Source organism: Podarcis muralis, chromosome 9 (assembly GCF_964188315.1).
Source record: "Podarcis muralis chromosome 9, rPodMur119.hap1.1, whole genome shotgun sequence".
NCBI classification, from domain to species: Eukaryota; Metazoa; Chordata; class Lepidosauria; order Squamata; family Lacertidae; genus Podarcis; species Podarcis muralis.
In genome coordinates this window covers 77,133,395-77,145,711 of record NC_135663.1, presented here as the reverse complement: position 1 = coordinate 77,145,711, position 12,317 = coordinate 77,133,395, and the positions used below count along the sequence as shown (strand labels likewise).

At 45.1% G+C, this 12,317-nt stretch overlaps 1 protein-coding gene across 2 annotated transcripts; it reads right to left on the bottom strand.

Annotated features, from left to right (window-relative positions):
* Nucleotides 1-2,153: 2,153 nt before the first annotated feature.
* On the bottom strand, nucleotides 2,154-11,776 carry COX5A (cytochrome c oxidase subunit 5A). 2 transcript variants are annotated; one of them, XM_028744010.2, is made up of 5 exons: nucleotides 11,422-11,776; nucleotides 7,016-7,132; nucleotides 5,745-5,866; nucleotides 4,642-4,764; nucleotides 2,154-2,318 (listed from the first exon to the last, which is right to left on the bottom strand). In XM_028744010.2, exons 1-4 carry the CDS (start codon nucleotides 11,504-11,506, stop codon nucleotides 4,651-4,653), a joined length of 438 nt encoding a protein of 145 aa, XP_028599843.2. In that variant the 5' UTR covers nucleotides 11,507-11,776; the 3' UTR covers nucleotides 2,154-2,318; nucleotides 4,642-4,650. The 2 variants fall into 2 exon arrangements, with proteins under 2 accessions (XP_028599843.2, XP_028599841.2); XM_028744008.2 differs by lacking the exon at nucleotides 11,422-11,776 and adding an exon at nucleotides 10,815-10,835.
* Nucleotides 11,777-12,317: the final 541 nt, after the last annotated feature.

The following is a 12,317-nucleotide window of genomic DNA, read 5'->3' as shown; positions in this document are numbered from 1 at the left end:
TTCAACTTAACACTTTGAAAACAACAACAACAAAAAAACCAAATCGGTTTCATTTGTTGAAGTAAGATTCCTGTTCACCTTTTTTTAAGGAAACCACCACAACTGATGAGCTTTTTTGGGGAATCCTACCCCCAAAACAATGATTTTGAGCTTCTTGAACGGTTTCCGCATTTTTCATGGCACTGCCATATATCCAGGTTTTCCCTGACATTTTGCTAATTTGGCAACACTCCCCCGACACAATTTTTTACACCCCAAAACCAGGACATGTCAGGAATTTTCCTGACATACGGCAAGCGGACAAGCCTCTCTGGACAATGAATGAGTCTCTGTGCCCCACTGAACATGGAACTGTTGTGATGGGAACAAAAGGCTCTCCCTTTGTTCCCTCTCCCATGCAAAAGCACACTATCTTGCTACCCAAGTCAAATTCAGCGTGTGAATGCTCATGTCTGGCTCAGTTGTAAAGGAGCAGATCAGGAGCCCCCATAGCCTCCAGGCAGATGAATAGCTGGTCCGACATGCCACTGACACGCCTGGAATGAATGGCAGGGACATTGTCTAAGCGCTGCTTCTCAGGGGCCCTCTTGCACATTCCAGGAATATGAGTGTTTTGATGCAATAGACTTAAACAGAACTGGCTGTGTGTGGCCCTGCAGCTCTCATCAGCCCCAAACATCATGGCCAACAGATGATGGTGGGAGTTGAAATCCAGCACCAGGAGGGTCGTAGGTTAAACATCTCCGGCATACAAAGTAATGGTGTAGTTGGCTTGTGCATTCATACAACCTAGCAGTTCGAAAGCATGCCAGTGCAAGTAGATAAATAGGTACCGCTGTGGCGGGAAGGTAAATGGCGTTTCCGTACGCTCTGGCACTTGTCACGGTCCTCCGTGTGTCAGTAGCGGTTTAGTCCTGCTGGCCACATGACCCGGAAAACTGTCTGTGGACAAACGCAGGCTCCCTCGGCCTGAAAGCGAGATGAGCGCCGCAACCCCATAGTCGCGTTTGACTGGATTTAACTGTCCAGGGTCCTTTACCTTTACTTTTTACCTTACAATGATCATATAAGAAGTCTTACTATGCGATTCTGCAATTTACTATTCACGTGAAGAGGCAAGGAAGCTGTCAGACCAATAGAAATCTTAAGGGTTATCTGTCTTCCTTGCAGTTTCATATTATTTTGTTTGGGTTTGTGTGTGTGTGTGTGTGTGTGTGTGTACACATATATATAATCCAACATTACCATATATTTTATGTATTTCTTGCTTACCAGTATCACTCAGATAATATAAGTAGTATAATGAGAATTACTGGAAGTTATATATTTTAATTTGTCATGAAAGTGTAATATATTGTATTTGTTTCTGTCTGTTTCTTTACTTTTTTATTTTATTTTATTTTATATTCATTTGTAGGTGTGTTTTTTGTATGTTATGTAACTCGTGTATTTGTTTATGTGAAAATTAATAAAGATTTTCTATATTAAAAAAATCTTAAGGGTTATTACCAGTTGCACTCAGTTCTCTCCAATTTCAAACATGCCCCATTGATTTCAATCTGATCTAAGCTCAATGATCTTAGTCTGGATCCTTATTTAGTACCTCCAACTTACAGGACTCCAGTAAATACTGATCAAATACCTTCAAGCATTTATGCCATCTCAAGAGCTAAAAACTTGCATTGCTGTAGTAGTACTATATTTATCATGAATTATGAAATTTTTAATGGTTTTCTCACTGGATGTTGTTTTATCTGGTTCTCGCCATTAGTCACCCTGTGTGTGTGATTGGAGGAAGGGCCAGATATATAAATAAAACAGAAGCTGTCCTTAGCAAGCAAGTTTTTGTGTAGCAGTGCACACATAGGATCTGCACAAGGAAAAGGAAGTCAAGCTCCTGGCCCCATCAGTTTCATGAACTCGCATGGTGTTTTGAAACAAAAACATGTAATGTTCCTTCAATGCACTTTATAGGGATCCACACACAAGCAATAAAAATTTGAATGTCATTGACACCAATAAATGAAGTTTGAGAATCCCATTGTCAGGTTGTGAAATTGAGGATTTAGTTCTGTACCCCGTGTTTATTCACATTTATTATGGGAAGTAAGATTTTCTTTTCTAGTATATAATAACACAGGCTACAAAGAACACTCAGTTCAAACCAGTTCCCCTTTAATAGGTCCAGCTTCACAACACATACTCCAGGACTCAATAAAAGGAAGTAGTATTTTCAAATAAGTAATATTTTAACGTCTGATTCCAGGCAATTGTTGTACAATCAAATAGCATTAACAATAACCCCACAGGAAGCTCATCTGGAAGAGAACAGATATCATGGATTAGTTCATGCATTTCTACACCCTTTTCAAGCTCTTTCTGCCTCCCCCCCCCCCCAAGAAAGCTTCTGAAAGAGAAAAAATGGATAGTTGGGGGAACATAATCTGATCTGTGTACCAAGCAGCTGCAGATTAACAGCTTGCTGCCCAGTGGTGTAAAAAGAGCATTTTTCTACCACAGCCTTGTGACCTTTGTGTTTTCCTCATATCTCCAAATATATATATATATGCAGTCTAAAGAATTACACACACACACACACACATATATATGGCACGCACGCACACCATATATCCCAGCAGCCCTTCAAAAAATTTCTTTCAACAACATTTGCTTAACATTTTTGCCCCATATTCTTTCTATTTTAGCAGGTATCTGGCAAACTGGGCTGATTTTGCTTAGTTCTCTCTACTGCTTTGGGTTGCATCCAACGCTACTGTTCCATTAGCCCTGCAGACTTCTGCCTGTGCAACACACCACACACACCCCTCTCCCTGCAACCTCAGAATCTGCTCCAAAAGGTTGGAGAACCCCTACAGAGCAGGTGTGGATGGCACACAGGGAGAGGAGAGCAACAACCTGTTTCACAAGTGGGACCCCCGTGCACACAGTACTGGACACAAGCCTTTGTGTCTTAATCTGTATTTATAAAATAATTGTGTTTTGATTTACTGCCGTTCTTAATCTGCTCTTATGTTATCTTATTGTACAATGGCTATCTTGTTCCTATTTCTTTTATTCAGGACTGTACTGTTCTTAGTCACTGGTCATTTTTATAAAAAAGGGGAGGAAGTACATTTTGTGGGGTATGAAATAAATAAATAAAATTGATAAGTCATCTCCAGAATACAGGCTTTACACACACACCCAAACACACACGTACACAAGGATTACATTCTGGGTCCCCAGACATATAAGTGAAGTTGCATAAAGTGGGGAGCACCACACTTTAATAAGGACGGTGTGTGGGGAGAAGAAACTCAGCCTGGAAATCTCTTGGGGCTGCTGTCCCAAGCCTGCTTGCCTGCCTGCAAGGAGTTAGTATGTGTGGCAGCGGCCACTGGCCACAGAGAGCCAGGAGCAAGAAGGCCACCCAGCAGAACTGGTGCCAGGATGGGGGCATGGATGTGCTTCCTGCCCTATGTCATTGATTGATTGAAGGCCACCTTCTGTTGCTTGGGCAGGGAAGCACGGGAACCAGTAAAACATTTCTAACTGCATACAGAGCTGCAGCTCTTCATTCAAAGTCTGTAGGATTCTAGTGTTTACACAGAACACACAGCATACGGTGCCCAAGCAGTAGATTGTGGTTATGTGGCTGCAAATGAGGACCCCAATTCACTATAACCAATGCAGCATTAGAGTAACAGCTCAGATTCTTCTCACTGGAAAAAAGCCTTTCTCCCTGCAAAGGCCACTTGCCCCAGATGAATACTTATGAGAACACAGCATTTTATTCCTAAAGTCAATTCAGGTTTGTGCAGGCTTGCTATTAAATGCTGTCCATTCTCTCCTCCCTGGTGCCACTACACCTAGCAGCGGCTCTGCTGCTTTTTTCAGTACATTAAATGAGTGACAGCTTAAAGCTAGCAGAGCATTGCATGTATTGCCACTAAACATCCAACTTCCATAGCACTGTCCTATTTAAGGGTGACGTGTTTGCATAGTCTTGAATGCTGCTCCATTAACAGAACAGCAGTTGCTAAGCTTAGGCTGAGTGCTTGACCCCCCACTGTAAGTTCAGCACATATGACAGCAGGAGACACACTCCTGGTTGCCAGGAGTGAAGTTATTTGATGCAGACAACTAAGCAAGCACCAATATTATATGGCTGTATTTGAGTCAGATTCAGAAATAAGGAGCCTGACATTGATGAATGAGAAGTGTTCACTGTACTTTTCTCCAGTCTTTTTTAATCACTTAAGTATAAGAACTACATTTCAAGTACATCAAGAATGGCCCACCAGAAAAGGGGGTGGGGCTAGGTGAATGCAGGGAATTTGCAAGTCTTTTTTCTGCCTTTCCTCAGGCAAACCTAGAAAACAAATCCTTGGTGTTCTACTCAAGATAGCTCAAACTCTATCTGGCGTGCAGGGCAATTGCACCGGGGGGTGCCCATAAAAGCAAAATCACACAAAGTCATAACAACCCCTGGAACTGCTCCCACCTCTTGAGAGCTTGCAAGATCTCAGATGGCCCCATGAGATCTCCTGGGAACCCTCATGCAACTGTCCAGGAGCCTGGTAAAGAAGATGGATGATTAAAAAGCTGTTTCCGCAAAGAACTGAAGATTTGTTCTCTTACCAATAATGTTTACACTTTGTCCAGGCCAAGTTCCTCTGGAGTTGAGATTCCCAACTCATTCAATGTTGGTCTAAGTTCCTGGATAACATATGGGTATATTTCCTTGTGAGGCCCTGCTTTGTCCTAATTGAAAGAACACAAAATTAATTTAAACTTAACAAAACCAAGACAGATTCATATCCAAGATCAATAGGGTTACTTCTTCAATAGTCTTAAGGTTGGTTTTTTAATAAAAAAAATACACACAAGAGAAAAGCATTTCATCAATTTAATGCTTCAAAATCCAGCTTTTAGAGGTGAAAGTGGCCATAAGGTAAAGGGACCCCTGACCGTTAAGGACATTCGCGGACAACTGGGGTTGCAGCACTCATCTCGCTTTACTGGCCGAGTGAGGGAGCCGGCATTTGTCCGCAGACAGCTTCCGGATCATGTGCTCAGAATGACTAAGCCCCTTCCGGCAAAACCAGAGCAGCACATGGAAACGCTGTTTACCTTCCCACTGGAGCAGTACCTATTTATCTACTTGCACTTTGACGTGCTTTTGAACTGCTAGGTTGACAGGAGCAGGGACCGAGCAACAGGAGCTCACCCTGTTGCGGGGATTCGAACCACCAACTTTCTGATTGGCAAGCCCTCGGCTCTGTGGTTTAGACGCTATATGAAGCTACAAATCTATACTCTCCTGAAAGCAAATCCCACTGAACACAGTGGAGCTTTCTTTTGAGTTTACAGCATAGGCTTCCATTATAAGTAGCCTGGTAAACTTTTGTGGGGAAATGGGCAAAAGCGGGGCAGGGGCACATGTATTTTGTACAGAAAGTTCCGCTCTCAGCTGCACATATCCTGTCAAAAAGATCAAGGTTAACAGGGTTAGAAGGACCTATGTCACAGGCTGTGGAGAGCCAATGACCATTAAAGTAGACAATGCTGGCTAGAAAGATCTGTTAGGCTCTCAAGGCTAGTCAAACAAATCTCTACACAGAGTGCAAAGGCTCTTTATGGATCACCAGCAAGCCGGAACTCCGCAATATACACACTATAAACACAGAGGTAAATGGAGAAGCAGGGTGTTGGCTGCTCATACTCAAGTGTCTTTCACTGACCTTTACAACTTCTAAGATACGGACTGCGCTAGCAAAGTCATTTAGTCGTCGGCATGCCCTCAAAGCAGCATCAATGATTTTTGGTTCTGGAACCAGGTCATAACCAACCAGTGTGTTCATGCCTGTGGGAATGAAGAAGAATGAGAATATTCCGTTGTTCTTACAAGTTCAGGAGTGTGTCACACAGGCTCCATTTCTCTTCCTAACACTTCTGATTATATCTAAATATGCCAGAACATATTATTAATACCAAATTTCCTGCAAGTGACTTCTGATATTTGATATTGCCACAGTACACAAAATTTGTAGAGCTAACTTGAAACGCTGCTTACATTCCACATACAAAATCTGAGATCAAATCTGTAATTTGCCATTTCAGTGCCAAAACTTCATTTCTCCCCCCCCCTTTTTTCTTTTTTTGCATCCCACCCAACAACAGATCCCAATTCCCACAACAAAGCTCAATTTATTGTGGACTTTAAACTTGAAAAGTTAAACACAACTTCAAGATTCTGAATGTTTGTGGCTTTTTATGCTCCCTGCTTATACTTTGGGGAGTTTTCTAAAAGGTTACTTTAATAAATACTTTAATAAACTATCAATGGCTGTTCAGCCTCTGTAGCGAAAAAGAGTCACCCAATAAAAAGTGCCATTTTGTCTTGAAAGCCAGCAGCACAATAAAAACTGTACACTTCCTCTTACCTTAAATAGAATATTGCAAGGCATTCAACAGTGAAAGGGATTTTATCAGTTTAGTGCTCGTTCAGAGCCCTAATATCATTGTCCTTACATACAGCCGAAGTCAGTCTTATCTCTCTTTCCCTAACAAAAGATATGCCTTGAAAAAGCTGAGGCATGGCTGAAACATCAAGGGACTGACAGAAACATTGAATCCGTTTCGATTTTAGCAAGTTATTATAAATGACCATTTTTTACTACTCATACAGCTATTAAAATACCAGAGGTACAATCTTAAAAGCAGAGGTTGGGTGGCCATCTGTCACATATGTTTTAGCTGAGATCCCTGCACTGCAGAGGGTTGGACTAGATGACCCTCAGGGTCTCTTCCAACTCTACAATTCTATGATTCTATGCTCTGGAACAGTTCCATTAAGGCTGGTGGAATGTTGGGCAGGGACTGAAGAATAATGGACTGACTGCTCCATGCAAGCTACCACAACCAGAAATGCCTCCATTCAGCTGCAGCTGCAGCGGCACACAACAAAGGAGGGTTTCTCAAGTTCTTCAATACTACTCTCCCTCAGCCTTACCTTTCCTTAGCTCCCAGGCATCGATATCCGGTTTATTAAAGTACGTCACCCAGCGAGCATCAAACTCTTCATCTGACTCATGTGACCCATGAGAATAGCAGCGCAGAGGCAATACAGCTGTGACAAAAACAGGAAGCAGGAAGAAGAGGAAGATATTAAAGAGCTCAAGGTAAAGCCGCAACACAGCAGGTACACATAGGAAGTCAGTGTAAACGGCCTAAACGGCCTCGGTCCAGTATACTTGAAGGAGCGTCTCCACCCCCATCATTCTGCCCGGACGCTGAGGTCCAGCGCCGAGGGCCTTCTGGCGGTTCCCTCATTGCGAGAAGCAAAGCTACAGGGAACCAGGCAGAGGGCCTTCTCGGTAGTGGCGCCCGCCCTGTGGAATGCCCTTCCAGCAGATGTCAAAGCGATAAACAACTACCTGACATTCAGAAGACATCTTAAGGCAGCCCTGTTCAGGGAAGTTTTTAACATGTGATATTTTACTGTATTTGTGGTTTTTATGGAAGCCGCCCAGAGTGGCTGGGGAGGCCCAGCCAGATGGGCGGGGTATAAATAATAAATTATTATTATTATTATTATAGTGTACATGTGAAATCCCAGGAATGCAGCTCTCTGCTTTGGTCAGCAGCAACCATCCTCACATCACTTCCAGACTGTAGCTGCCAGAGTTTCTACTGAAGCACTATGCGATCACCCCCTCCCTCCCCAGTAAAGAGAAACATGCACTGAAACAGCCCTAAACTACACCACTTTAAAAGGTTCGCCCAGCTGCGCACAAGGGTTGCTGTATGAATTTCCCCATTTCCTGCCAGAAGAGAGAGAGTGGGGCGGGAGGCAGCAGGCGAAGGGTAGAAAAACTACAGCAGAGTATTGATTTGCATTGCTGGAGCAACATATCTTCAGCATTCATGGCAAGTTAAGTCACCTAAAAAATCTAATTACCATCCCATCAGAATAAGCTTTCCAGCAATCCAATTGCTATTTTGTAAATTGTCATAACTTTTTAACGCACACATTACAGGTATCCCTCCCAGCTTTAGATTAATATTTTTTTGCTAGCAAGTCACCTTTGGTCTTATTTACATAGTTGAGATAGCTAGTCTGGTGCTTTCAGGGGGAAAACACGAAGTCCCTGAATGCTTAAGAATGTATGCCAGAAGGATAGTTAATAATAGTGATAATAATTAAAATCACACTTCAATACTATCTAAAATAAGTCCGTGTTCTGAACTGTACAGTATACAGAACTAAGAACAAAACCTTGCCTTCAAGTTTATAAACTGGGGGGGGGGGGGCAGACACACAAGAGAAAGTGAAGATAATGGAGAAGATTAAAAGCTCACTTAAATAGAACAGGCTTGAAAAAATAGACATGTCTGGAGTCACTTCATAAGGAGTGTGTGTGTGTGTGTGTGTGTGTGTGTGTGTGAGTGAGTGAGTGATATAAGTACCTGGAGGCAGCAAGTTCCAAAGTTCAATTATCTCTGGCAAAGATTTGAAACAGATATATCTAAGGGTTCTAAAGTCTGTCACCAGAGTAGCAGCTCATATTCTACTTAACACATCCTGCAGGATCACTGTCAGTGTTAGAAATTAGCCAGTGGCATTTTGCTACTGGTGTGGGTCTAATTGCGACTATGTGGAGATATCTGGGCACCTGGTTGGCGACCACAGTCTAAAAACCTCTCCCTTAGTCCATAGTTAAAACCATTTCCATAGCGTATGTTTCTCCTTCTTGCATACTGGGACAAGTGCACTGTTGTAAGAGCAAGTAAAGCAATGTAGCTGCAATCATAGAATATTAGAATTGCAGTATTGGAAAAGACCCATAGAGTCATCTAGTCCAACCTCCCGCCCCCCTTCCCCCAGGAAATAGACATTCTGTTGTAGCTACCATAACCTAGATTTAAGGTGCCATTTACTGCTGCTGCATAAATAATATCTAATTCAAAAATTCACTTCGTTTAGTCCAATTCAGTAGTACAATGAACTCAAACAAGAGCAAAAAAACCTGCTTTCATTCTGGACATTGTCTTGCTGTTGCACAATCCACAGAAGAAACTAGACGGGCTTGGAATTTTAAAATGCCAGGTGTTAAAACTACCCAAAGAAATGAGATGCTGGCATTTCAGCTGAAAATTATCCATTTCACTCTTGATTTTTCTATTCTTCAGTTAATAAGCCTCCATCTCAGAACAGCTGTTCTAAAGTAAAACATGCTTTGTTGCAATGTTGGTGGTCAAAAACACTTTTCAGTACCGTCAGTATTTCAACGTCCTCAGATTTTGTGGTAAATCGTATCTTTAAATGAATGCAAAATTTGCTGGAGTCTTTAGCATCAATGGTATTCTTAGTTTCCAGTACCTTCACCTGCCATCTTGGGGGATAAGTACAAGACACAAAGGCCTTACAACACTTGTTAAGTATCTAGGAGCCTTCACCTAGAATAGACACCAATTTGATGACTGCATCAACACTGTTCTCCAATGCACTGCCTCAATGTCAGTGAAGTTTTATTGAGCCAATTTCCCTGCTGGGAATTAATTTAGATACTACTTTCACAATCAAGCTATTGTATAGAGCCAACTCACATGTAAATTGGGACCACACTGACTTGAAAAGATCCTGGTTTGGAACAAGTCAACAAAGTGAGTTCATAAGTGAGTTCATAAGGCAGAGTATTTTTTTCCAGATGTCCCTATCTTAGGGCTCCTCCATTTGACCCACTTACTAAATACCCATCTTGATTGGCTTGCACAAAGATTATTCAGCGATTAGCCTATGTCAGTCTATACTGAGCAGTCATTCTGACTTGTTTCTGGGGTTGATATACAACAATAAATATTCATCCTGATATGCTTGCGCTGTGTTCATACGCCTTCCCATTCATCCCACTGTTTTCAATGCATTGCCCTGTCACATTCCAAACTGCAAAAAACAAACAAACCCCACCCTTCTTTTTAACATGGATTTGTTGCATCAGGGCAATAACTCCACTTTAATTGTGCTAACCTAAAATTCCAGTATGTGCCTGAATTCCTCCTTCAAAATACTGACTGTCTGGAAGTACCCTTAAGCAGATCATGGCCCTAACTGCCCTTCTTAAATGGGAATGGGATACAGACAGGTTATCACATAGCTCCCCCTACCCTTCCCTCAAGGAACTCAGGGTAGCAATCAAACGGGATCATCTACTCCAAGGGTCAGAAAACTTTTTTAGCAGGGGGCCAGTCCACTGTCCCTCAGACCTTGTGGGGGGCCGGACTATATTTTGGGGGATGGAAAATGAACTAATTCCTATGCCCCACAATTAACCCAGAGATGCATTTTAAATAAAAGAACACATTCTACTCATGCAAAAACACACTGATTCCTGGACCATCCGCAGGCCGGATTTAGAAGGCAATTGGGCCAGAACCAGCCCCCGGGCCTTAGTTTGCCTACCCATGATCTACTCCTTCGCATCCTCACAGTGAACCTGTGAGGCAGGGAAGCTGGAGAGAGATTGGTGGGCTCAAGGTCACCCAGTAAACTGTTCATTTCTTTGGACAAGCTAAGAACACGTACGGCTCTGACTGTTTTCAAGCCTGGACTGATAGCATATGAGCCCATTTTCAGGTAGGAGGGGAGCCTTAAAGGATGTGCACCCAGAAATGAAGAGTTGGTCCTTAAGAGAAGCAACCTATTCCATGAAATGGAAGCAGAGTCACTGGCAAAAAGTGAAACCAGGAAGAGCAGAAAATGAGGAAATGCCCTGCAGATCAGACCCAAAAGCAGCACAAAGCAGCTATACCCATCCTGAAGAGACGGGGAAACTCTCCTTTCTCAGGAATACTCCAAAGCATATTATTCCGCCTGAGATCTTCTTCCGTCTCTGATCCTCTTCCTCCCTTCGAAATCATTTTCTCGTCGTATTTACACCCTTTCCTCCCGACAACCCTGCGAGGCGGGCTAGGCTGACCCCAAGGTCACGCCCAGAGGGCTTCATCCACGGCCGAGCGCGGGATTTGAACCCGGGCCCCTCCGTCGCCTTCCTACCGAGGGGAGCTCAGGAGCCGAGGCAAGGGGGCGGCTGAGGAAGAGCAGGCGGGCCCGCGACCTTCCTCGTCGCCGCCGCCGCTTCCCGCGCCAAGGTCACCCGGCTCCCTCCTCCCTGCCCCCCCTCGCAGGGTCGCGACGAGGCCGAGCAGCGGGCGCAGCGGGCGCCCTGAGCGTCCCCCGGGGGGGGAGGGAGGGAGGGGGGGAGGGCGGCAGGGGACCCGCCAGAACCGGGCCGAGCGCGAGCGGCGGCGCCCCGAGGAGGCCGACGGGCTCCCCGCGGTCGAGCGGGGTCACGGCAAGGACACGGCCAGGCCTCGAGCGCCGGCGCGGCCGGGAGCGTGGGAGGAGGGGCGCCTCACCTGCGGGGGCCGCGCGGGGGACGAGGCCGCGGAGGACGGGCGCGGCGCAGCGGCGGCTGAGGAGGAGCTGAGCGGCTGCCAACATGGCTGAGGGGACAGAGAAGCGGCGGCCGTGAGGCGACGCGCGGGAGGGAAGGGGCGGCTGGGGGGCGGCGGTGGGGCGGCTGGGCGGGCGGGGGGTGGCGGCCGGCGCGGCGGCGGCTTCTGCGGCGGCTTCTGCTCCTGGCCGGCCTCCTGGCTTCCTTCCTCCGACGGCCACGCGCCGCTGCTGCTCCGCTGGCGAGACGCTCCGAGGGCAAAGGCGGGCGGGGCCGAGGCTACGGCGGCGCAGGGCGGACTAACCTCCTCGCGCCCTCGCGAAGGACGGCGCCGGCGCGGGAGGAAAAGAGGAGAGCCGGGGCTGCGCACGCGCAGTCGGGGAGAGGGCGCGGCGGGCTCCTCCTTCTCCGAGGGGCGGAGTCGGGCAGCCGCTCGGACGGCGGACTGGGAGCTACTCTGGAGGAGAGACCCGGGCGGGACCTCCGCACCAAAGGATGCCATTTGGATGGCGCAGCGCATGGACTTGCAAGGCGCATCTGCCTGTGTGTGTGTGTGTGTATATTCCATTCAAAATTTTTTTATTGGTTTTCACAAAATTATAAACAAACAAACAAACAAACATAAATCATAGCCTTATTAAAAATTACACTTATTAACATTGTTAAGTGACTTCCTCGCTTCCTCTTGGTTGAATTTCATTGCATGTCCTTTTAACGGTTTTCTAAATCACAGTTCTTTAAAAAATTTAATTTAAACATTAACATCCTTAGCTCTTCACATTATGAAATTAAACATATTAATTCATCACTTAAATAAAATCCTAAGCCAATTAAGCATCTGCCTGTATATTTAAGGCA

What these genes read in the sequence shown, in the direction of transcription:
- COX5A (XM_028744010.2), bottom strand. Translation starts at nt 11,506, where the DNA reads ATGTTGGCAGCCGCTCAGCTCCTCCTCAGCCGCCGCTGCGCCGCGCCC. An exon ending in CCCCCGCGCGGCCCCCGCAG is followed by an intron (nt 7,133 to 11,421) that starts GTGAGGCGCCCC and finishes TTTTTGTCACAG; the next exon opens with CTGTATTGCCTCTGCGCTGC. An exon ending in GTATCTTAGAAGTTGTAAAG is followed by an intron (nt 4,765 to 5,744) that starts GTCAGTGAAAGA and finishes TCTTTCAATTAG; the next exon opens with GACAAAGCAGGGCCTCACAA.